This window comes from Gymnogyps californianus, chromosome 4, assembly GCF_018139145.2.
Source record: "Gymnogyps californianus isolate 813 chromosome 4, ASM1813914v2, whole genome shotgun sequence".
NCBI lineage: Eukaryota > Metazoa > Chordata > Aves > Accipitriformes > Cathartidae > Gymnogyps > Gymnogyps californianus.
In genome coordinates this window covers 58558271-58584722 of record NC_059474.1, presented here as the reverse complement: position 1 = coordinate 58584722, position 26452 = coordinate 58558271, and the positions used below count along the sequence as shown (strand labels likewise).

Below are 26452 nucleotides of genomic sequence, written 5' to 3'. Positions count from 1 at the left end.
GCATTACCATAGCATGCTACTTCAGGGTGTTAATCATAGTCGCGACCTGAACCATTGCTAACTGAAAGTAACCAACGTATAGTGATGACGATAAAAACTAGAGAGTCCAAATGACAGGCTGGTGACAGAATATTCCGTATATGTGGGAGTATAAAGGAGGTAAGAATTTCTCACAAGCTTCTCTTACGGATTGCAAAGTTTGAACTTTAAGCAGTTAAGATGGACTTGTGTTTCTGTGAGCTTTTAGGTGGCTGTGGGGTTTTTTTTAATCAAATAAACTTATACTTTCTTAGAAAAGCTGGCCACTTGTACCTCATTATAGAAGATGCAAATGGAGAGAGTCCTAAGTTTTCAAAGACTTAATAAAACTGTTCAAAAGATTTTCTAGCTTGATAATTTACAGTCTGGTGTTCTTGCGCTGATCTACAGTAGAACTATTTGGAATAAAATGCCTCTTTCCTAAAAGCTAGTTAACCAAATCTGATTCCAGTGCTTTTAAAACTAGGTGAGAGAGGGATAGAGATAGAGGAGTGTGCATGCATGCGTGTGTGTGTACGTGCACGTGTGCTTTGGGGAAGGAAGGCTGGTTGTTTTGCTTTCCTCCCCAGTGGAAACCTAGATTGGGAATCTTTCAATAGCAAGGGAGAAAGTCCAAAGCATTCAAGTATTCGTTAGCTTTGAATACAGCAGAATTCTTGAAAGTTTTACCTATTACTATTTATTTGTGACTAGTACTGAGTTCCCATCAAGTGCTTGTAACTCTAGAGTAACTATGGAATACCGTATCGTATGATTGATGGGTTCCTTTCTTCTGTGACCTCAGGCAAGGTCAGCCTGTATATCCCATCTCGAGTGGATTCAGGCAGCCCTATCCATCCTCACTCTCAGTCGACCCTTCCATGTCCAGGTAGGTGTAGGAGGTGAATGACTGACTGGGGAGTAACTGGTGGCATTAGAGGGCAAGTTGCTCTTCTGCTTGCATCTTGATCTGCCTTTGCTTGCTTTTCAGTCAGCTAAAACTTTATGCGTACATTTTTATTTAACATATTTGTGTATATACAGTTTGCCTGGATCCCACACTGGTCTCATTCAGCATTTTCTTGGCAGTCTCTGAAGTATTGCAATTAGGAGCACTGGTGAATTGTCAACAATTAATCGAGCTCTTTCGTCTGAAATGAGTCATTAGTTCATTTCTAGATGCAACATATAGTGTGCATCCTTGAGTTTTGCTCATGCAAGTATGCAACCAGGTGGATTGTCACTCTAGTCTGCGTTCTCTAGTTCTAATTTCAAAGTTGTTGGTAATTAGTCTTGAATCATTTAGGTATCATTCCGTGTGGAAACTTGCTCGCAAGTAGGTATTTCATAGCCCAAAGCCACTAATGGCAAGGGATGCCAGCACAGTGTATTTGTACTGGTGTGTGAATCAGGCACTGTGTCTTTATGTCTAAGTGCTAGCAAGCAATGCTAATTGAGACTTGGCCATGACACACTCCAGACCTCCTCTCCTCTGCTTTTGCACTCTAAAGACAGCTTCTGCATCCTGTGCTTGGTGTACACAAGGTTGCAATATACCATTCTTGGGGTTTTTTTGCGTGACCTGTAGAAGACACATCCTCTTGCACGGGGATTTAAGACAGGCCCCTTGTTAAGTGGTGGGTCCTCTTGCCTCTGTTTGTGTGGGCTCCTGTGGATTATCACTGTCCCTTCACTTCTTTACAGGGGAATGATAAGCATGTGCCTGTCAGGGTGATTGGGAAGAAAACCCCCTCTTTCTCCATAATAAAATGACCTGATTTCGTTACAGGGCTTTGTGTTTGCTTTATTTTGATGGCATGAAGGAAAAGGGCAAGGGGACTAGGGAATGGAGAAAGGAGAGGTTGGATGCGATTCCTTAACCAGCACTCATTTAGCAAACCTTTGGAGCGTGAGCTTGCTTTTGATGTTAATGGTACTGTCCACCAGTTCAAAATAAAACGTGCAGGTTTTCTGCTGCACTTGAGCTTGCAATGCTCAGCACCTTCAAGATCCGTCTTGGCTATCCTTGAGGATGACCTGGGTTAGTAGGGTGGGAAGACTGAGTTAGTGGTACTTTGGTTTTCTTTTCCATTTTCCTTCTTGTACAAATGAAAGGAAGGTTTATTTAGGAGAAAAGTCTTTCTCTCTCTTTCCTGCCCCACCCCCCCCCCCCCTTCCAGGATGCCAGGGTTTTTTGATTTATTTTTATTTTAAGCATTTGAGGGAAGGATAGTGAGTTTAGGTGAAGTGATGTTAAAATGTTTTAGCTTAAGTAAGAGATTCCTTAGAGAGCCATCAGGGACTTCTTGAAAAGACTCCTCTTCTTTTATTTTGTTTCTGCATGGCAGTTCCCTCCTTTGCATTGGCTGGTGGTGGATATTTTAAGAATGTTTATATCTTGGTGTGGAAAATACAGTTTTTGGTTAAGAAATGTGTATTTTTGTTGCTAGTCAGTGCAACAGTACAACCATTAAATGTTTCTTGTGTGCATTGCTAAAACTGTTTGCCTGAAAGGTAATAAAATAACTTCTTTACAACCAAAATGTTGACTGATTTTTTTGTTTATTTGTTTTTCTTGAATAAATGGGCTACAATGCACAAATCTTAGCCAAATATTTTTCGTGCACTCTTAAAGAATTGTCTTCCATTGCAAGCTCCGTGGCATTTGCATTCTTGGGGTATCCTGCTGCTGTCATATGTGTTTGATGCCTGTCTTCAGTAGGGTTACAGACCTACCTTTGTTTTCTCTTTTAGGTTTTCACATCACATGATTCCTGGTCCTCCAGGCCCTCACACAACTGGAATCCCCCACCCAGCTATTGTAACACCTCAAGTAAAACAAGAACATCCGCACAACGACAGTGAGCTAATGCATGTGTGAGTCTGCCTTTCTGCACTAGCCCTTAATCTATAAATGTTTGAGAACTAATTCTATCTGAAGAAGAGTCAAGGAGGTTAAAAAAAAAAAAAAAGTGCCTTTCGTGACCTCTTTGAATTTTAACTCCTCTCCTATAACTAAAATGGGACATGTGGGCTACTGTTTGGGAAGAGTAATGAGACGTGAAGCCATTTTTCATTCCAGTCCAGCACTTTTTAGCTATTGGCAACAATCATCTTGATTCAGACGTAATCATGGACCTGTCTACCTGTGAAAGTTGCTTGAGTGTGAACTCATGCACTTCTGCTGGAAAAGGTCTTAACTGCAAAATTTACTAGTAAAAAGCAGCCTTATTGCTTAGTACTTGAAGGCAAAGGGCCTAAGAAAGAAGTGGATGAGCATCTGTCCTCCTGCATGTAGCAGTGGTCTTCTAGGGTACTATGGATAGCCTTTCAAAAAGAGAATTGAGACAAGTGATGAGTTTGGAGCGGATTCACGTATCAAATGTTATTTGCTAGAGAATGTCAACCTGACGTCCTCCCTGAGTATTAAATTAAGTCAATTCTCTGAAAAGATATGAAAGTGGATGGGACATAACTGCTGAAATTCTCATTCTTACTACTTAAATGCTGCTGTAACCACAGGTTAGTAATTTTCCATTGGGTTTTTTTAGGCTGAAGGTAAATGGATGCTTTTTTCCCCCTCCTTTCCCTTTCCCCCACCACGTTTTAGGAAGCCTCAGCACGAACAGAGAAAAGAACAAGAGCCAAAAAGACCTCATATTAAGAAACCTCTGAATGCTTTCATGTTGTACATGAAAGAAATGAGAGCGAACGTTGTAGCAGAGTGTACTCTGAAAGAAAGCGCAGCTATCAACCAGATTCTTGGCAGAAGGGTATGTACAGGAGGGTGTGTGTGTACTCACGTGTGCTGCTAATTTGTGTATGTTTCCCTTTAGTTGGGTGTGATGGCTCACTTTCTGCTTGAGGTGCTAACTAATGTGCAACTATCAAATTAGCCATAGAAGATAAAACATGCAACTAAAAATAAAAGCAGTATCTTGATTTTCTTTTTTCAGCATGAGCAACATCATCAAATTGGTGTCTGTTCCACTCATGTCATGGTATCAGCACCTCAGGCATGAAATATCCTTGTTCACACATGGAAGGAGCATTCAGATCACCTTCTGGGTCCTCCTGTAGGCTGGCGTCCATCAGAGCAGGAGGGGATCATTCAAAGATGAACACTAGACACCAGTGGAGATGGAACTCAAAAGTGAATATAATGTGGTCCAGTTGTGAAGTCACGTAGGTTGGGAGGAACCTGTGGAGGTCGTTTAGTCCAACACCTGCTCAAAGCAGGTCTAGTTACATGAGGTTGCTCAGGGACTTGTCCAGTCAAGTTTTGAATGTCTCTACACTCACTGAGTACTGATGATCCCGGTACACGTCCCAGAGCCTTGCTGAGAGCCATTTGCTTCTGTGGCATTGTAGGCATGTTTTGTTCTTTCCATGCTCTGAAAAAAATTTGCAGGCCAACCCACAATTACAGATTTCACGTTCACTGTCAGTGTTATTCCGAGGGAAAGCAGCAGAGGTAAATGCCCATTTTGACCTCAACTGTCCTGGAAATGAGAAAAGGGGTGACTTTTGTATCAATCTGAGTTTGAGTAGGGATTATTCAAATCCCCTTGCTCAGTGAACCTCTCTTCTTGACCACTAGGTTAATATTGAGAGGCACTGCAACTCTCTGAAAACCCTTTGCTTTTAAGTGGGAAGTCAGTACATGACCTTAACTGCTGCTTCTCTGTTACAATCTGAAGAATTTCCTCCACGCCCCCGCCTCAAACAGAGCAGAAATCCATTGGTGCTTGTCCCGGTTCTTGCAGCCTTCTGCCTTTTCTCTGATGTTCTTGTTACCTCCTCTTAAAGGACATCTCGGTGCTTGCCTTTTCCATTCTTTCATGCAAGTCTCTAGGATCATGTTTTCATTCTCACTACCTCCATCATTGATCTTAATTGCTTAGTATGTCAGCCTTGTTTTCTCGGCCTGAATGAGGGCAGTGGCTTATTTATCTCCATTTTGGTAATGAATCAAGCCTCAGTGCTCCACTGCCTGCTTTTTCCACAGCTTGGACTCCTCTTTTCAAGTTACTGTTCTCCGTGAAAGTACCTCAAATTCCACTTTTACTGTGGTACAAACAACACATGAGTTATCCAATATAATTGCTTGGAGATTAATTATTGTAAAATGTTTTGTGTTCAGTCATCCTGGTCACTATTTAGTATACCCTGTGCAACTCCAGAACAGGAACCACCTCTGTTCTCAAGAGCTGATGCTCTGTGTGATGCTGGGCTCTCTGATGCTATGGCATAATGTTCACTACCTTCCAGCTTTGGAATGCACGTGTGGAGTTTGAGAGTTGCAAATAGGCTGAACTGCTATGCTCTCAGTAACACATTGAACTTGCCAAGTCAAAACAGACAAGCCCTTTAGTTCACATCTTCTGACGTGTAACAAAACGACATATTAAATCATACAAATATGATCTGATCTGAAATACTAGTTCTGTAAATTATTCTTGCATGAGTGTCTTAATGATTTCATGTCATTAAGCTGGTGGTTTTTTGTTTGGTGTTTTTTTTGTTGGGTTTTTTTTTAGTATCTTCTTCTCCCCTTGCTCCCCCACGCATGTTGTCAAAGTCAAACAAGAAGACATGTTTAATGCTGCAGCAGTGGAACCTGATTCTAAATAAAAGGCCTTTACTCTTTTTGGTTCAGGTCTATGGTAGATGTTTCAACAAGAACGAAATGATTAGATACTGATGTGGCTGGTGCCTTTTCAAATGTGCAGGTTGTGAGGGATTTTTTGTTTGGTTTTTTTAAAAGTAGATAAAAGAGGAAGTGTATCCTTACTTGGCTACAGAGGTCCACTCGTGTAATTTGGAAGACTACAGTTCTGTGGTTTCTGTATCTTAGAAACTTTTTGCAGTTGCCATTTTCTTCTATTACAACAAGAAGAAATCAGAAAACAGGTACCTTGAAGCTCAATACTTAGAGGTTGATCTTGGAACAGGAGCCTGCTGGTGCCCAGAAAGCCCTCTGCGTTGGCATTAAAAACCCACGTGTAGCTGCTGCTCAAAACCAAGACAGCAAACCTTTCTGTGGTGGGGAGCTCGCTGCCCTTTAAAAGGAGCACAAAACCTTTCTCTTTTGTCAGGAGCTAAAGGGTAGGTTTTTGTTGTTCGTTTTGGGGGTGGGTGGGTGTTTTTTTTAAGTAGTGTTGGGAGAGCATGGTTCTGTGAGCACGTTATTTGGTGAGCCCTGCTTCCATAAATGATTTTTGTCTTGCTTAAGGCACTTGGCGGTTGCAGAGCTGACAAATGCCTGAAAGTTGGTTAATAAACACGGGTGCTTGTAATTGCTAATGAATTTCATTTTTGCAGTGGGGAAGGACTGAATCAAAGTCACAAAAATACTTGCTCATGTCATCTGTTGCCTAGGTATGAGTTATTTCCTAGTCTAATGCTGTGTTTATTTTGTTTGCAGTGGCATGCTCTCTCCCGTGAAGAACAAGCGAAATATTATGAACTAGCTCGTAAAGAAAGGCAGCTACACATGCAGCTTTATCCAGGCTGGTCTGCAAGAGACAACTATGTAAGTCGCTTACTTGAAGGCTCTTCTCAAATTAACTTCCTTTACCTAACTTTTTTTTTCTTTCTTCTTTTTCTTTTTAACTTGTGGAAAGTTCTGGATGGAGGGATGGTGAACAAACATATAACATAAGCCTTATATTTGTTTGCACTTCAAGCATCCAGAAAACTTGAGATTTTGTTGTTGTTGTTGAGATGCTTCTTACAAAGGTCACAGTTCTTGAGGGGAAGAAATTAGCTCGGAAAGTTTTTTTTCTGAGACAATCATCAGTACTGTCTGAAAGCTTATGTGCTACTGTATAGCTGTGAATTTTCCATGCTTTTCTATTCGATCACTTGCTATTCAGAAATCTTCTTTAGACCTGAGCGAAAAAGGGGTTTCTCTCTTTCAAGAGAACTGAAAGCCCAGGGCTCTTAATGCAAACTGAACTTTAGCTGAAAGTAATTCAGAATGGTCCATCTCTGAAATAAAGCCTGCAAAATTTGTGTAAGTAAACTTCATGATAGATTCTGCTTTTATACATTTTGGCGAAGCTAAGAAGTTTTCTTACAATTACTCTTATTTCATAATTAAATATCAAACAAGTGTTAATAGCATGTTGCACAGCTTGCACTGCACAATTATACTATTGTGCTTACAATGAGCTGTCAGTGTAGTCACGTGTTGTTACGAAACTTGCAAGCTGCAATCCTGAGCGACTGATCCTAGCCTGAGATCTGGGCTCCTTTCTGTCCCCCCATCAGCTGTGACGTTATTTACTGTGATAGGAAGCGTACATGCTATATCTAGCTCAGTTTTCCATCTGTATTAGGTGGACAGTAGTATTTCTCTACTTCAGTGATGTCTTGTGGACATTAAAGAGTATGAGGCACTTAAATATAGTGTTAACAGAAACTGTAGAAGTACCTGACATTTGCAATCCAGCACAACTACTGTTCAGCTTAAACAAAATTCTCATTGTAAGCTGGAGTCTCTCAGGGAGATCTTTGGCACAGAAGGCATTGACACAGAAACTACGTGATCATCTCTGAAGCAAATGCCTTGGTCTTGCTGACGTCCATGCCCAGTTTTGTAAGCACAGACACTACTGTAAGCCCTAGCAGCTTGTTTCTGCCTGTTTTATACAGTCATCTTTCCTAGCAGATGAGCTGTCATGACCTTACGCAGGTAGGGTTTATTTCCAGTAACCAGACTGTGTCAACAGAGCTGTCTTGAAATATACCTGGGAACAAATAGGGCCTTAGTGATATACTCCCTGAAAACAAGGGGATTTCAATTGTCTTGAACTTACTTGCTGGAAAATCAAACCACTTTGGAGCCTTGTTAGCTCACGCTTACTGGACATCAGCCGTCAAGATTGTCCTGTGATGCTCAGTCATGTTGACTTTGAGAACCTGATGTGTTCTGCCACAGCCTACTGCCATATAGCACAAGCAGTGGACCTGCGGTTTCTTAAATGCGTTGATAGACATTCAGAGTGTGTAAGGTGGTACCTATGAATTCTCTCTTTGATGTGCTTCCAACTTACATCCTATGTAGAAGTACAGCTCTGACATACTCCAGTCCAATATGTTGCAATGGAGAACTCTGCTAGCTTCCTCTTGCAGTCCTTCTCTCTGCCTCTCCAGGAATGCACACGTTTGTCGCAGCAGTGGTGAGGAGGTGATCATAGTAGATCACAGTTTCTCACTGAAACCTTTTCAGGTATATGTCGTCTTTTTTTTTTTTTTTTCTTTTTTCTTTTTTCTCTTCATTTTTTCTAACTTGAGCAGTGAAAAAATGAAATTGTACTCATTTAGCACAGATATTACTGCAGTATTTTGAGAGTTGGGAGTGACTTAGGGGTGACTTTTCTGTTTCATGTGGCTGAATTTCACAAAACAGTACAGTTAAGAAATATCTACCACTTGGTTTTAATTCTTCCATTTTGGTTTGCTTGGTTATTCAGGATTTCAGAAATTTCAAGAAAATGTTAAGCATTGCTATTCAACTGTTGACAACATCTGTGTGCCTTTTATTATGTTTTTATTACTGACACCCAAAGTAGTCCTCGAAAGTTTGTGATAGTCACGAGAAGCACAGTGTTTTCGTAATGTGGTAGTGTCTGCGTGTGCTGGAGTTGTCAGAAACTCCCTCATTTGGGAATGCTGACAAGTAGTTTTCAGCCCAGCCTCTTCCTTCTGTTCCTCCACTTCTGGTATCTCATAGATGGATCTCAGATCAGCTTTCAGTATGTTTTAGCACTTGAAGTCAGCCTGCCATAGAGAATAAAACATAATTTACCTCGCATAATTTTTCCACGTTAACATCTGCACTAATGCAGAAGCTTGCCTTGGTGCCTAAGTGATAAAGCACATCCCTGTGGATTTCCCAGAGCCATTGAAAGCTGCTTTCCAACTTCTAATCTTGGTCCCGTCTTTGGGAGCTCACTCACAAGGCATTCCCTGGCCCTGTTGCCAGCCTCAGGATAAATAAGGACAGGAGCTTAAGAGTCAAGCAAGCCCACACTGTCAGCGCAGCCTGGAGACTACTTAAATTCATGTGCCATAGCTTCACTGTAGCCTGTATTTGGGGCCCTTGCTTGCTGTCCATCAGTGAGCCCTGCAGTGGTTTGAGGTGGTTTCTCACATCACCTGCTGTCCATCCCGTCGCCTTGCAGAGCTAGCTAACAGAAAGATGTGTCCCTCCACCTCAGACCTCCCAGTTTGTGGCCACTATGCATGGCACAGTCTACGCTGGGACACGCGATGGCAGCTGTCAGCTGTGCTGAGTGGGGTAACCTCCGTCTGGGGGGCAGAAGGATGGACAGCGAGCTGCAGTCCCGCTTACAGCAACTGCAGCAAGGTTTGCCAGAGCTCATCTGAAAGGCCTGTCCTGGCAGCTTGAAGGCTTCTTTAAAATATAAATGGATATGACTTTTTTTAAACAAACAGAAAAAAAAGCTTTGACTGACAAAGCAGGAAAATAAAGAGAAGTCATATGGAGGAATATCAAAGTGGTAATTAGGGCAATGCAAGATGATTGAGGTTTAAAATTGTGGGTCTAAACTGACCTTTTGTTTCCTGAAAGACTGTGCGAACCGGGAGCTGTGGCCTTTTCCATAGATGGGGGTGCGGGAGAAGGCTGAGTGTGTGGGTTGGCACGATGAGCCTGCGCCGGCATGCTGGTGCCAGTGTGGTGTCCAAGAAAGACAGCTGCCTGACATCCATTTCTGTCCTGCACCTCGGTCACGTTAAGGGTTCTCTGCTGTACAGCGGTCTGCTATTTGATTATTGCACAGCACGTTCTCCGGGCACAGCCATACGAGACTTGGCTTTTGTTAAGGTACAAGCGTTATCAGAACAGTTTTAGTTGGCTGGTTTGCACCCTGGGGACAAGTCATGGTCGTCCTAGGTACTTTCAACACCCTATCTGCTGTTGCCATGTATGACAGTGTAAGTATCTGAATGTGTGAAGAGTTCTTGTAAGAGCCATAAATTATGATATCAACATACTTGTCATCAGATTATTAAGCGAGAAGTCTTTCAGATGCTTGAGGCTGCCAGTGTTGGTTGAAAAACTGCCAGAAATTGTAATTCCAGGTGGATATAAAAATGTGTATTGCTCGTGTGCGCATTTCTCCATAGATGCTGAGAGCAAACCTTGTTACCATTGAAACAGTTGGAAGTGGGTTAGAAAAGGTTTTAGCTACCCCGAAAACAATAGGTTTTTTTCCTAACCACTTTCTCGGTGTCCAGATGGTTTTCGTTTCTATGCTGTGAGGTGGGGGAGTGACAAAAAAAAGTTCTGTGCGTGTAATGGTGTGGTAAAATTGCGTATTTTTCAGGGGAAGAAAAAGAAGAGGAAGAGAGAAAAGTTGCAGGAATCAGCATCAGGTAGGCCATGACCAACTCTTACTTACCATTCACCTCAGGTTTATTTTAGAAACCAGGGCTTGCGCTATTTAATTTTTACATGCTTTTCTCTAACACTTGCTTCTGATAGATGTTTTAAGATACTTCACTTTGAATGCAAGCTTGTGAAAATGCACACAATACATGTCTCCTTTCCCTTACGCCTTTCCATACAGCAGTCCTGACTGCATCAACATCTTTGGCTGAACTTATGCATTGCTGCAATCACTGTCCTGCTTTACCTTTGCTTTTCTCCTAAATCGATGTTGTATCATCCTTAGACTTAACTATGACTTGAGTACTGTGTGGGATTATCGGACACTGGAAACTTTACACTGACCTTTTTGTAGCCACTGTATTTTTTATCGCTGTGTTTTACATTTCTGTGTACACTAACAGCTGTCTAGTAGGTTGGCTAAAAGCATCAGTGAGGTCTCCTCTTTGCCTGTAAAATATATACAAAGAAACACCCTGTTTTCCCCAACAAAAATGGCTGGTATAAGAACCATAAAAAAACCAAACAAAACCAAAAACACACCAAAAAAATCCCTGTAATACTGTAGCAAACAAACTTATTTGGAATGTGCAAAAACGCTGTAACAGAAATTTGTTAAAGGAAAACAATCTTCTACAGGTACAGGCCCCAGAATGACAGCTGCCTACATCTGAAGCATGGTAAGAACATCTCTAAAGCTTTCCTGATGATAAAACTGAATTGTAAAATAAGCTTTCTTATAAATTTTATGCAATAATATGAATTTAGCAAAAATTGCAGAAGTATCATATCCCAAAGCTAATGTTACTTTGACTACTGATGGTTTTTATACCGGCTATCTATTAGGTATTCACCATTTCACTTCTTAACCTTAATATTTTCAAATTGACCATACCTCACTGACTCGCTGCAAGTCTGCCTGAGAAGCACAGGGATGGGTTTATTAAGCAGTGCAAACCCTCCCAGCCAGCAGACTGTCACAATTCATAAGAGCAGGTTAGAAGCTGGCTTCAGAGTACATTTTGTGTGCTGACATCTACAAGATGCTGGCTGGGTACACTTCTTAAAAATTTATTCACCTGTATACTAACAAAACATCTGCTAAGAAAATGGGACTGTATTGCAATTACATCAAGAATTTCTCCCTCGATTGTACAGTGGTATTTCATGTGTGGTGCGGGTTGTTTTTGTTGTTGTTGTTGTATTTCCAGCGTGTGTTTTCTCTCTTCATATCATATCAACTGCACAGAAGGTGGAATGACTAGTGATTACACATATCCAGTGACACCATCTAGTCTGCTTGTGAGCGCACACAGTACCACAGTGAGATCCTCATTTCTCAGTGTTTGTGTTGGAAGGCTGGTCCTTCTCTTCTTCTCAGTGTGATACATTTTCTAGTAGGAATGGCATTCATTTGACATAATAGATGCTTCTACACTGTCTAAAAAATAATATATAACAGAAATGGACTCTTTATCCCCTCTCCCTCTGCCTTGTTTGGCCGCATGATCGCCTTGGCACTCAGAGTGGTCAGCAAAGCGGCCTCCCGTTGGCCCTCTGCTCTGCTTGGACTTTCAGCCAGAGAAAGCCCAGTTAAGTTTGCTCTGTGCAGCGTGTCAGTCATCAGTCAGCGAGCATGATTCAAGCCTCTTCTGTAGTTACGCCATTATGCTGGTTAGTCTAAACTTGGTTGGGTTTAAGACTTTGGGTTTGTTTTGGTTTTTTTTTTTAAAGCTGAAGTGAAAAGGTAAAATGCGTGCTCTTTTTTTCTTCCTGCTAAGCAAAAGTTTTTCAGGCAAGCAGACAGTCTTGCCCTTTGCACTAGGCCTGAGTCATGCTGATTTTAGATGTGGATTGCAGCATTTGGGTTCTGTAGCCTACACAACAAATGTAGCTGTAAAGTATCATTAGTTACAGTGACTGCCATAAGTATTATACCTATTTAAAAAAAAAAAAAAAGCAAGTGCTTTAACCTTGAGTTTTATAATTGATATTTCAGCTAAGTTGCCCAGGTCCATGATTGTTGTGAGTAGTTTTCCCTTTGATGTTAACACAGTACTGGTAAGCAAAACACACATCATTTTATCTGAATTGACGCAGAGCACTCGATTGGGATTGGAATACAACTAAGGTCAACTGACAGTTAAAAACCAGGGGATATTTGGTTTCTTGGATGCCTTACAATCTAAGGATTACTGCCTTGCCTACTGAACTACTTTTGGAGTTTCTCTGTTTGCATTTTCCATAGTAGAGGATGAGTTGAAATAGAAGAGGATGAATGTTCTGAGCGTGTGGGTTTTCTCTCTTTCCCTTTTACCTCTACACCCCTTTCTTCCTTCCCCTTAAGCTCTGTAACAGTGTGGAAACTGTTGGTAATACCCGTCTCTCTGTCTTCATGCAATTTATAACATGGAGTATGAGAACAGTAGGTATCTTCTTCCACTGAAGGGGGAGTGTGCTGTTGTCTCCATACCTGCGCATGTAGGCAGCCTCACTAAATGTTGCGTGCCGAGTGAATGCTCTCCACTGGAGATGTACAGATGTGCTCTCGCTGGAAGTAAATGCACAGAATGATTTAGAGAACCTGAATTAGCCAGACTTGAAAGTAAACTTCTGAAGGTTAAGACTCTTGCCCTTTGCAAGCCTAATCCAAAGAATGTTTTGCCCACAAGCATAATATCTTACCAGGCCCACAGCAGAGCTGTTGTAGTCTTTACTGGATGGAGATAATAAGTTTGGGAATGCCTTTCAGTGAGTGCCGCAAAGAGCTCTTGAAGACAGGAAAACACTAGCTTTCTTACTCATACGGATGGTGCAAGGAAGAGGGGGAAGGAGGGTGGGAGGTCTGGGAAGGAGACAAGCATTCTGTTATCTGAGAAGAATCAGAAATGAGTAGGTGGCAAGACCAAAGAAAGAATCTCGAGATCAGCACAAAGGAGATCAGCCAGGGCTGTAATTACGGTGATGTAAGTGAGAAGGATGAAATGGTGGGAGGGTTGTATGGTGGGATGTTCAGAGGAAAGTAACGGAAGAGACATGCAAACAGAAGTGATTTAAGATACTGTGAAAGTTTTGAGTGTGGTCTGGTTGGTTGGTTTTTTTTGTCCATGAACACTTCAGCACATAACTGATTTTTAAGGTGGACCTCTAACCTGCTTTTTAGCTTGGACGTCATTTGAGCGGTGAAGTCAAGGTGGTAGCGTTAAGTTGCCTCTCTTCCCGGGGTTGTACGCAGCAGCAGGCTTCTTATGGCTTCACTGCGTAAGATTTAGCTGAGTTCCGTGATCTCCTCCAGCCTGCTGAATGGCCAATTTGTAAAACACTTTAACATTATCGTGCTTTAGGAATACTGGGACCTGGTGGTCTAGTCTTTGCTAAATTATCCTGGGGGGTACTCCAAAGCGTGTCACCATTCTTTAGGTTGTGGAACTGTTCCCAAGCAGGATTTTGTTTTCAGTTGATATGGCCCAGCACAATGTTTGAAATAACTTTTATTTGTTGAAGAAATAACTCGTATTCATTCTCTCCTTTTGAAATCAACCGAGAGTGGCATAAGACCTGATAATGCTAAAAATGAGTTTGGGAGAGGCCAGGAGGGAAGGGGAAATGAGGAAAGCTAAGATTAAGGACGAGGTAGAGATCGTCTGTTGAGCACCTTTCAGAAAGGCGGGTGTTTTCTTGTTACTTTAAGCACAGCCTTCTAGAAGACTTGTAAATGGGAGCAATTCTGTGTTGGAAGTGGAGATTCCTGATTTCCTATCCAATTTGACTTTTGGAAGGAAAACCAGCTGATTTTTCAGCATCTTATGAGTATTTTTAAATCAGCAAGGAAATACAAGGGTACTAACAAAAATTCCTCCTGATTGTTCCACAAGATGGAAATAGTTAACTTCTTATGACTTGCTATGTACGGTAATTGTAAAAGGCACATCATTTGACATACGGCAGGATGCAATTGGGAAGTCCTCACAAGCTACATAATTTAACATTGTGTTTTGGCATATCTTCAAGGGCTAAAAAGAGTGATAGAGAAGCTTAATAGACATTTGAAAACCTGTGAGAAGTGTATTTGTGGCTTGCAAAATTCCGTGACGATTAGCATTTAGATTAGCAAAACTTTCAAAAATGAGAAAACTTGACTAATACTGATTTACAGTCAGAAGCACTTAAAAGGATCAGATTAAGACTGCTTAAACAATGAATTATCTGTAACCTTTCAAACTTCCTACATGGAAATTAGAGTCAAGTTTCAGTGCAGAAGTGATTTTTGGATAGTGTTGTAACAAACAATCTATGACTGGATTATCTTCTTATTACTTAGAAATAAAATGGAGTGAGGTTGTGAAAGCAGACTATAAAGTGGACCAATCTACAGCCAGAATACTGTGGAAAAGAACCATCTGATGACTGTAGTCATGGTTGACCATGGGTTTCTGGCCAGCATCCTAGAAAGGCGATGCAAAGAGGATGTGGTACCTTGCTTTCTGAGGCACATGTTTTCTAACTTGGCTTGTCCCGTGCTCTTGAAATTGCTGCTGCAGTAGTTGAAAATGAAAGAAACGCTCCACCCCTTTCCATACCCCTTGACCGCTCAGAAGCTTTAAACAGAGCCTGGAGGATTTGCGCAGAAGTTAGTGTTGTGTGAGAATTTGTGTGGTGATGGTGGTGCAGAGACATGTCCTGATTTGCTTTAAAAATCATGTTTCCTGTGTGACCCATGTTTCCCTATTCCCTGCTTTGCCTATGAACGGTGGCCTTCAGCATTGGCAAGAGGGACAGAATGAACAGAAGAGAATTTGCTGGATTGAAACTTTTGTATTATTGAATACTTTGGTTAACTTCAGCCCTTTTCAGATAGGCATAGAAATTTCCAAAGAGAAAGGGTATAGCCCTCAGACAGATCCCCTCCTGCAACTTAATTCTGACCTGACATGGATCTTGCTGGGGTGAACGGTAGAAAACCTCCTCTTTCAGGCTCTCTGACATCAAGAGAAACGTCAAAAGAGCAAACCTGAAGAAAGCTGCCTCCTGTTTAGGTGGCAGGTACAGAAGGGCACTGACACCTGCTGGGAGAGCTGCGGCAGAGCAGACCGAGTTCCCCAATCTCCTTTATCAGCCTGGCGGAGGAGCCTTGTGAAGTGCAGGAGGGAAGGAAGGAAGGGTATAAAAGCTATTTTGGGTGCAATCAGAGACTCTGTGAGGGATAAGAGTAAGTCAGGGTAGGGGCCAAGCGTAGGTTTTCTAAATAAAAAAACAGCAGAACACTTTCAACTAGACAATCTGCATAGATACGGGATTAGGGAAACAAGAAAATTTTTAAGTCCGTACAAAATGTTAGTTTTTGCAGCCAAAGGGTGTAGCACGGTCAGCTATGAAGCTGACCTTCAGCATTTTGCGTTTTAAACTGACACTGACAAAGGGCAAAAGTAGATAATTCAGCAGGTGAATGTCTAGAACCCTTTTATTTTGTCAGAGATGCTTGAGTTGCAGATGTTGCTGTGAAGTTAGAGATGCCTAATGAAGTTTGAACTCAGCCACATTTACAAGTGATTAAACAAACCCGTATCGTTTCACTTCTGAGGTGTTAGCAGTAGGCGGCTTGGGCTAGAATGAAGGAACAGTGGGACGACTATTGTTCTAACTCTTCCTGTGGGAGAGGGTGGGGACAGGGAGTTGACGGCTGGTGCACCATTCTGGATGAAAACGGTATGTTTTAGTGGATTTAGTAAATTCGCCACCAGACTGAGAATTCTAAGGTCGTGAGAAAAACTCTGTAGAAACAAACTGTTTCATAAAGAAAACGTAAGATTTTGAAATGTGGTTTCATTCCCAATTGGAAGAAAACCTCAGCATTTTAGTGCTCATCTCAGGTCTGTATTGCATTTTAATTTTTTAGTGTATTTACATGAAAAATTTCAAAATGAGAAATTGATACTGTATTCCCGAACAGCTAGAAAGCAAGTTGTTATGACATTGTCAAAGTCTTTCCCATTTGTTTCTGGAGACTAAGCTTGGGTGAAATCTGTCCTCTAATTTCAACAGAATTGTATTCAAATGCAATTCTGTCAAAGCTTAGCAAACTCTGGCACTGAATTTTGTTTCTGTCTGCCTCTGACTTTTAGAGATTATGATTGGATTGAAGAGGTCTTCTGATATACATGAATGCAAACCCAGCCATCCTGAATACAAAAAACCCCAAAACAACAAAACAAAACCAAAAAGCCTAAATTTGATGTTGCAAAAGTCACTGCTAATAGAGCCAACCTGCTCATACCAGTCAATTCCTTAATCCTCTACTTTAAGACTTTTTATGCAAGTCATCTTTTAAATCTCTGATCCTTTACCTGCTTGTTAAGACTGTACCATATAGACAGTTCTGAAAGCATGCAGATTGGAAAGCTGTACAAGGAAGGAAGCTCACAGCGGAGCCAGCTGAAGCACTGTCTAGCCAGTTAAATGTGAGACTGGCAACCAGTTAGACAGTATGTGTTTTAGTCTGACCTTTCAGGACACCAGCTTTCTGCCATTGGTTCCAGCAGTGGGAGCAAATGTTGGAAGCATTTGTGCAGTGAAGGTGTCGTTGGCACTGGGGTGTAGTGTGCGAGCAGGGTTAGATGCAATGAGGGAAATGGTACTAGCGACCATCTCCCTGAATTAGTGTTCTTGCCACGGGCATCGGTAGAGCGGGATCAGGGGGTAAGAGAACTAAGGAGGCTTGACTGAGCAGAGAGACATCATTTCTGAAGTTGCTTCCTCCTTGCAAAAGTAAGATACACGTTTCCTCATGAATATTAAGTTGCATCAGAATTAAACTCGGGAGTTTTGAGAGGCCTCTGTCCTTCATCTCTGGGATACCTGAAATTGCTCGAGGTAAAATGTTATTGCCAGAATAACTACATATAATTAGTTTTATGGTGTGTGCATTGCCTTTGCCTTGACACTAGGTGAGACTAGTTGGGTTTCTTCCCATATGTGTGTCTTTTGAGATACACAAGCCTCCTGTTGTGTATTTCGGATCAGTAGAGATTTTCTGCTGAGATGACTTAATTGTATCAAAGTGAAGTTGATGTGTTTGAGTTCTGTAGTGGTTTCTGTGACCTGCTGTCTTACACTAGTAGTGTTGCTCTGTAGATGCATGTGTGTAGCAGAGTTGATGAAGCTCAAGAAGATATTCAGGTTACGTCTGACTTAGGTTGCATGAAAGCAACTATTTAAATTATTCCATGTGCTAGAAGATTTAAGTGTTGAGATTGTCTTTCAAAGTACGGTGCAAATTCTAACCTACATTTAATTGTGGCAGAAAAGATGATATACAAAGGAAACTTTACCTATGTTGTTTCTTTCTTTTGAAAGAATTTTCACTTACTACTTTACCGGTACCTCATGTCTTTTCTGTTACAGCGGGTGAAAACTAGGGGCACTGAAATCGCTACTTCAGAACAGATGCATCTTTCTTCACAGCTCTCAGTCTATAAAATAAATAATTTAAAGAACAGTCTTCTGAATATTTATTATATGCCATAAAGACACAAAAAGGGAACAAGCCTATTTCTTCCTCCCTTGCAGATCACTGTTAGTATATGATTCTTCTTTAAGAAGCCGCTGGAGACGGCTGTCTAGAGGTAATCTGTTTTTTATTATAAACATGGAACCTCTCTCCCCTCCCACCACCAACAGGAAAAACACATCGTGGGTCTTCCAGTAGGGTCATTTTAAAGATTGTAGCGCAGTGATAGAGCTTCTAGTTTCATGCTGCCTACGCTGGGGGCCTTTAGGAAGAGCCACACCTGCTTTGGCGTCACTGACTTCAAGTGCACAAAGTGGGAGCCCTAAAATACCTGGGCGTTTCCCGTGCTGACACTAACCTGCTCTGGAAGAGGTCTCTGACTCATGGCGGGGGCGGGGGAGAGGTATTCCTGCTGTTCAGCTAGTGCATCTAGCTTAGGCCAATCTAAGAGGACAGAAGTTAGGACACCGGACTCCACCTATAGTCAATGGAGAGGTATTTTCAGGGGTAGCTACTTCAGGGCATCTAAACCACCAGTGGATAATTTGTTACTGGAGACTAAACCAAGAAAAAATTACCACTGACGTAGCTTCAATATGGCAGTATCTGTTACAGTTTTAGGGTACAATTTTATGTAATTTCTTTGGCAACAAAGGCAGCTTAAAAGGTTTCCTCTGCTGCCTGCTGGTATCCAGCTCTTGCAGAGAGGGCTTTTTCCTGTCTCCCGTAGGTCCCTCCATCCATGTGCTGTAACAGCTTGTGGGACCCTGCAGCAAATTGAATTACTAAAATGACTGGGGTTTTGCTGGGAGGTGTGTTTTTTTGTTTAGAAACAACAAAGGTTGTGGAGTGTTTGTTTTTGTTTGCCCAGAACATTTCAAGGATCTGGTTTAGGCTAACCCCACAAACCATGGCACAGCTGGGCAGGAAGAGGAGCAGACTGCAGCGCCGGCATCTATCTGCTTGTGCCTGAAACTCTCTCCGGCGCTGCTGCTAAAGAAAATACAAAGGGGCTTCACAAACAGTGTGAACCTTTCTGATAAATAATGACCTGGTTTTGCATACCCAAGTTTCTGGAGTATTGGATAAACCCTGGCAGTAAGTCGAACATGTTCGTTTTGGACTTCAAAAGAAAATGACAGTTTCAGCTGCCGGGCCCCTGAGTTTGCCATCTTGTTTGAAGTACTGGATTAAAAGCCAGGTTTGGAGACTGACTTCCTTTTTTTTTTTTTTTTTTTTTTTAAATACGTATAACTGCCGTTATATGTCATCTTGTGTCTTCTTACAACTGTATGAAAACAACCTATGGTGGGGAAAGGTGTAGAAAAAAAGCTCCTCGTTAAAAATTTTTACTTTTTCTCACTTTCTGTGAAGGGTTAGCTACCTCTTTTACTCTGTACTTACTCCTGTACTGGCCCAGACACTCTTGACTTTTTTCCATAACCTCTTCCCATTAGCATGACCTGGATGAAGCTGCATAGTCCTCTCCCTTGTTCTAGCAAAATGGAGATGAGTTAAAGACTAGAGGATAAGCACAAGGCCCTTGCAGACCCACCCTTCAATGCATCTCATTCCCAAGCATGGGGAGGACTTCTGATCCCCCTCTGATGCTCTTGCCCTCAGCCGTTGAACCCAGGCTTGTTAGGAGGCTTTAGTTTTACTGTAGTGATTCCTGAAATACAGTTCTATCACTTCAGTAGTAAGGCTTTTCTTTTTACACTGAATTATTGTTGAATTTTATTTCTGTTTCTTACTCGAGGTGGGTTTTTTTTTTTTCCTTTCCTCCTGCAGTCAGATGTACACTGCAAATGGCACAGACAGTGCCTCCTATTGTGGCTCGGGCTCAAGACTTCACATATGTAAAATGTGACTTACAGCACTTTCTTTGAAGCCTAACCACAGCCAGGGAGCTGTAATTGCCGTCTTTGATTGCGCCGACTTCACTTGTGGATTGGGCTTTGCTAGGGCATGCCTCGCTTGGCGAGACTGCAGCTACAGCCCCCCAGTGAAGCCTTAGATGTGGGAAGTCTTCAGTCTCCTTAGCACATGCTTGTGGTTTCTTGAAAAGAATCCTGATTTGACCTGTTTTATATCTGTAAGGCAACACCATCGTCACTTGTATTTTTTAGGTATTATTTGGTTTATCAGCAGTAGAAGCAATTTCCAGCGTGTAGCCTTAATGTGCAGCTGGGGAAAGGCTGGGTTCTAGATGCTGTTTTCAGGATAGCTACTGTGTAATTTGCTGTACTGCAGTATTTGCTTAAAAATAAAAATATTTGGGGCTTGACTGCGCCTGACCCCTTGCAGAATTACAGTAGTATCTGCAGCCTCTCTATTGGAGCGGGGGATAATTAGGCGCTGAGAGGGGCTATGGAGAGGAGGCAGGCGCTGCGAGAGCTGCGTTCGAATTGAGAAAGGAGTGATGGCCGCTGTTTGAAAAAGCTGAGGGCCAGAGCAAGGCCGCGGTCGTTATTTTAACCTCCTGACTTCAAAGACAGCTTGCTGGTAAGGGAAGGGGGGAGGAGGCAGGGAACCATCTCAACAGAAGAGCATTTCATTTCCTTCAGCGAAGTAGACATTCCTGGCTGCTAATGGGGAGTAGCTCTGAATCACAGCACTTGTATCAGACTGCTGTGAACTACTGGCCTGGCGCCTCAAGGCCATTCCTCAACAGGAAGCTGAATGTTTTCATGTAAGACTGAGAGGAAAACCTTCCCAGGAAGAGCAACCTGGACCAAACCTTTGAAAATCCGGGATGAAAAGGCATAAAATAAATATAAAGCTGCAGGGTGCTCTCCCCAGTGTTCCTCTGCTGTTTGCTTGGCCTCTCTTTCGTGCTCCTTGGAAAGGTAGAGCCCTTCGCAGCTCTTTGATCCGCATGTGTTACGGAGCACTGCGCTACTTTTTAAAAAAAAAAAAAAAAAGGCAGGAAGCTCAGAAGGCTTTTTTTAGTTGGGACTTGGGCTGGTTTTATGAGGAAATAGGAACTGAATTAGTCAATACAGACCACCTCTGTTGAAACCACTGGTTTGCCAGTTGACTTTCAGCTGTGCTGTTTAAGAGGCCACAGTGGCTTTAAATGTCCTTTTGTGGCTACCAGCAGCAGGTGAAAATTATTCATTATGTATCAGGGATGGTGGTATTTGGGGGAGGGGAGAGTGTCCTTCAAATTAAAGCTATACAGGACAGTTTGATATAAATTTGTGCTGCTTCTTTCTACCTTACCTAGTCTGCAGCTAAACTTCAGTGTCCTCAACTTTCCTTTCCACTAAAACAATGGTCATGTGGGTGGCCTCTGATGAGGAGTCAACTTGTTTAGTAAGATTTTGGGGCCTCAGCTTGCACTCACTAAAATCAAAGGGTCCAGAATCAGTTCTGGTGGCTTTCTACCCTGGAGTACATTAGCCTGTGTAACTCCTTATTCAGGAGCTGTACTCAACCAGCACAGGCAGAATGCTTTGCATTGTAATGGCTTACACGGAAGCTGCAGCAGATGGGAGGTGGGTGCCTAGTTATAAATGGCCCTGGTTTAAATACTGCTGCTGTAGTATTTGCTGATTAATTCTGCTTGTGGCTCTTACAGGCTCAAGCAGTCTATCTATTATGATTAGTCTAACAGAAGTTTGACTTGTGGTTTAAACCATTTCTTCATAAACTTGTTCTGTCTTGCCTTGCGTGATTCAAGGTGCTGGCAGTGTATCATCTTCTTTGTGTGACTAAGCATTTTGTGTTTCTTCTGGTGAAAAATCACTCACCTTCTCCACCGAACTGCATTCCTGTGCTAATTTTGGTCATTCTCAAAAGCTCTGCTCATTGAACCCTCTACTTGTTTGGCAGCTGAGTAGTACCTGGAGGCCTAGAGGTTAACAGATTTTTTTTTGAGATACCAATAATCCTGAGACCATTACTGGAGAGCATGTGTCCGTCTGTGGAAAAACGCCTGACTCATTAGGCAGTCTTTGGGTGGAGTCCCTGTTATAACCCAGTTGTCTGGGTCAGAAGGGCAGGGGTGATGGTTGAGTTAGCAATTGTGTAAGTCAGCTGATGTAACCCAGACACCTAATGATGAAGAACTGTTCCTCTCTGGATGAGCGATACCTATAAGGCTTGCACTGTTGGCCTTTTCACATGCTATAAGAACATAAATCCTTCCAAGATCCTAGTGAACTTTACTGCTAGGTAAAAGAGGCCCGTGGCTCTTAGGCAACTGGAAGCTGTTCCCTACCCTGCTGAAGAGCAGAATGTGAGTCTGAAGAGCGGTCGTGTGACTGCATGGTAGGGTCAGTGTTCACACAAGCCTCACCCACCACATTCCTCTACCCAGCTGCTTAGAGAAGACAGCATTTCTTCGCTTCTGCAGGGAGTAGAGCTTGAGGCTCTGAAGCAGACGTATAATTGACCTCAACCATTGTAGTACCAAAGCCTGAGGATGTCTAGTTTTGTAACAGATATCTGGGTCAAATGTTGTAGATAAATGAAATCCACTACGAAAGGAAATTACTTCTGTAATATGTTGAATGTCTAAATAGCTTAAAACCCCACCTTTCTAGTTGGTGTGGACATCTATTTACAATCCAGAGTACTCTCCATAAATATTCTTGCAAACTTCAAGCAAGAGCAAGTAGCAATACTCTGCATTTAACTTTGACATTGCAAACGCACCTTCCACTAATACAGTTGTGTCATAGAGTTACAGTGACCCATCACCAGCTTCTCTGAAGGATTTAAAAAAAAAAAAAAAAGGCTTCATATAGTCTTTATTTCTCTCTCTCTCTCTCCCCCCCCTCCCTGTAGGTGGGAAAAGAAATGCTTTCTCAACTTGCAAAGCAAAGGCGGCGACACCAGGACCCCTTCTGGAGATGGAAGCTTGTTAAACCCTAGGTGTGTCCTTCATCCACACAGACCACCCCCAAGGAGTCTGTCTAGGATGTCATTCACCCTGATGTCACTGCTAGAGACACTGAATCATAAAGACAATCACTGCCAAAATCCTTCACTATCACGAGGTCCAGCCCCGATATAAATAGAACAAATGAGCTCCTGGGTCAGCAGAGCAGCTTTTGTCTTCACTCCACCTCTGCCTTGCACTCTTAAGCCCCCGTCTCATCTGTGTCCGTATCGAGTCAGCAAACAAAGTAGCGTGGCTGTCTCTGCCTGCTTCAGCCAACAGAATAACGTAGACCACAGCTGCCCCATACAGCACATCGAGGAATGGAATTTGCCTGGACCAGGATGACACACTCAACCTTCTTTTTATTTAATGGTGCGACAGGATCAATTTTGGTTTTAGCTTTTTTAAGAAACTTGAATGCTTTTATATTTTAACTTTTAGTTTGTAATTTCTTTGGTGTATATTTTACTAGGTATGAGCTTTTAAACAAGTGTCAGAAATCTGAAATACTTTTTAAATAAAAGGGGTTTTTCTTTTTGTTTTTTTTCTGCCAGAGGAAAAACCTGTATGGAAAAAAGGTGGCTTTTTTGTTAAACTATTTGTAACAAATAGTGGCCTCTCAGTCTATATAATACAGTGTCCTGTAGAACTAAATAAATGTAACAACAGTCAGCTGGTCAGTAGACACGTCAGTCTTGCATCATCTACTCTGTAAACATAAGCAATACATCCAGCAAATCTGACTGCAGTGAGTTCTCCTTCTCACCCATTGCCCTTCTCCTTGTAAAAAGCCCAGCACTTGAATTATTACTTCAATTGTTCTGTACTTGTATCTGTTTTTGTTAGCCTGTTAGTGGGATTTTATGCCAGTTGTTGAAATGAGCATTGATGTACCCATTTTTTAAAATAGTAAGGCACAGCCTTTGCCAAAAATACTGTCAACCGATTTTTTTTTTTTTTGTCATTCCAGTTTGAGTTAATGTGCTGAGCATTTGTTTTTTAATAAAAGCTTTGTAATAAAACTGAAGTCAATTGTCTGGCTAAAAAAAAAAAAAAAAAAAAAGAATGGCTTGCGCCAGAATCCCTTGAAGGTAGAAGCAAGCCCAGGAAGGCACAGTCACTTCTAAAGCTGAAGACTTTTGACTCAGTCTTCCCTTGCAGGAAATGGCAATGTGTCTGTTCAGCTGTTTGCTCACCTGAAGTAAAGTCATTTTGGAAGATGACTTTCTTTTTCTTCCTAAGAAGAGCAGAAGTCTCTTGTTTTCATACCAGGAGTAAGGAATGGGCAGGCTTGGTGCTCCCTTACACTTCTCAGTTAGATTTGGCCCAAGTGGAATTACCACCGTCTGTGATCCCTCCCTCTATCTTCAGTTTCCTACTAAAAATCTTAGTGAGTGGAGCAGTGGTTTTAAGCTGATGATTAGGAATATGGATTCCCTTCTTTCTGGATGCAGTCCACGCCCACACAAGGGGTAGGAGCCTACAGTTAAATTTTTTATAGCTGTATAAATTATCCCACAGTCAGGGACTGGAGCTGGCTGCAGAATTGGCTGTGGAGGGCCTGGTTTCATGGTGTCAGATCCAGAGTCGGCAGGGCCTGCCTGCTGCCAATGGTGCCCGTGAGGCATTCCTGCAATAGCAAGCAGCTCCTCTGCACGCTTCAAAACTGAAAACGCAGGCGTTTGAGTCTTTCAAGCCCCAAACGCTACCAGCAACTTCTCTGACACCTTTCCCCTTTTGTTCAGGGACTGGTATTCCACAGCTTTGAAAAACAGACACAGCTGCCTGACTTCTACTAAAGGACTTCAAAAGGAAAAAACCAATGTAGCCATAGATAAACTATTCCAATGGTTTGTGAGCACCACTGCAAAAGAAATATTATGAACTGTACATTGAATCAGCATACCGTGTATTCTAGCTCCTGAATGTTGTTTTGTGTGAGACTGGACTGAGTCAAGCTTGAGCTACAAGAAATGACATAGGTGAGTTACTGCCTAAGGAAGCTTTGTGATTAGATTGTTTATAACTGACCCTTAAACTCTGTTGCATAAGAAATTTCATAATTAAAAATGTTACAAAACAGCTTCCTCTTAAGCCAGCATGCACTGCACATGAACCCGATTGTAAGAAGGTAACCAGCATATTATTTCTTGCAATATTTATTTCTAGCAACTAGTGATTAGGTTAATGTGGTGGGTTGACCCTGGCTGGATGCCAGGTGCCCACCAAAGCCGCTCTATCACTCCCCCTCCTCAACTGGACAGGGGAGAGAAAATGTAACAAAAGGCTCGTGGGTCGAGATAAGGACAGGGAGATCACTCAGCAATTACCGTCATGGGCAAAACAGACTCAACTCAGGGAAAAAAAATTCATTTAATTTATTACTAGTTGAATCAGAGTAGGATAATGAGAAATAAAACCAAATCTTAAAAACGCCTTCCCCCCACCCCTCCCTTCTTCCCGGGCTTAACTTTACTCCTGAATTCTCTACCTCTTCCCCTCCAGTGCCGCAGGGGGACGGGGAATACGGGGGGTTGTGGTCAGTTCCTCACACGTCGTTTCTGCTGCCTCTTCCTCCTCAGAGGGAGGACTCCTCACACTCTTCTCCTGCTCCAGTGTGGGGTCCCTCCCACGGGAGACAGTTCTCCACAAACTTCTCCAACATGAGTCATTTCACAGGCTGCAGTTCTTCACGAACTGCTCCAGCGTGGGTCATTTCCACGGGGTGCAGTCCTTCAGGAACAGACTGCTCCAGCGTGGGTCCCCCACAGGATCACAAGTCCTGCCAGCAAACCTGCTCCAGCGTGGGCTCCTCTCTCCACGGGTCCCCAGGTCCTGCCAGGAGCCTGCTCCAACACAGGCTCCCCATGGGGTCACAGCCTCCTTTGGGCATCCACCTGCTCTGGCGTGGGGTCCTCCACGGGCTGCAGGTGGATATCTGCTCCACCGTGGACCTCCATGGACTGCAGGGGGACAGCCTGCCTCACCATGGTCTTCACCACAGGCTGCAGGGGAGTCTCTGCTCCGGCGCCTGGAGCACCTCCTCCTCCTTTCTTTGGCTGCAGTTGCTGTTGCGCAGGTTTTTTTCCCCCTGCTTAAATACGTTATCACAGAGGCACTACCACCATCGCTGACGGGCTCGGCCTTGGCCAGCGGCGGGTCCATCTTGGAGCCAGCTGGCATTGGCTGTGTCCGACACAGGGGAAGCTTCTAGCAGCTTCTCGCAGAAGCCACCCCTGTAGCCCCCCCACTACCAAAACCTTACCACGCAAACCCAATATAGTTAAAAAAAAAAAAAGCAAAACAAGTGACCAGGGAAGGGAACGCTCTCAGATGGCAGGAGAAAAGACCTCTGAGAGAACAGCAACTGTATACTGGAGTTTTGCAAGACTTGGCTACGTTTCCACTCCAGTCAATTATCCCAGCCTTTGCTGGAAACCTGTCTGGTTTTTGGTTTGGTGTTTGGTTTTGTTTTTAAAGGGAAAAAAGCAAGTACTTTAGTGCAGTAATTGTTCTAAATCAAGGATTACTGCAGTGAGTTCTGTAAATTACACGTTCCAAACTGTCCAACAGTTCTTTTTAAAACTTTTTAAAACACGACTACTTTATTTAGATT

At 42.5% G+C, this 26452-nt stretch overlaps 1 protein-coding gene across 3 annotated transcripts in view; it reads left to right on the top strand.

Annotated features, from left to right (window-relative positions):
• LEF1 (lymphoid enhancer binding factor 1) overlaps nucleotides 1-23508 on the top strand; it is a 70101-nt gene extending 46593 nt beyond the window's left edge. The window contains exons 6-12 of one of the 3 annotated variants that reach the window (XM_050896059.1): nucleotides 824-907; nucleotides 2773-2895; nucleotides 3629-3791; nucleotides 6446-6553; nucleotides 10377-10425; nucleotides 11078-11118; nucleotides 22740-22804. In XM_050896059.1, the coding sequence (XP_050752016.1) occupies nucleotides 824-907; nucleotides 2773-2895; nucleotides 3629-3791; nucleotides 6446-6553; nucleotides 10377-10425; nucleotides 11078-11112 (562 nt within the window). In that variant the 3' untranslated portion in view covers nucleotides 11113-11118; nucleotides 22740-22804. Of the gene's footprint in view, nucleotides 1-823; nucleotides 908-2772; nucleotides 2896-3628; nucleotides 3792-6445; nucleotides 6554-10376; nucleotides 10426-11077; nucleotides 11119-22739 lie in introns of all 3 variants that reach the window. The other 2 variants (XM_050896058.1, XM_050896060.1) reach the window with 2 other exon arrangements.
• The last annotated feature ends 2944 nt before the right edge of the window (nucleotides 23509-26452 follow it).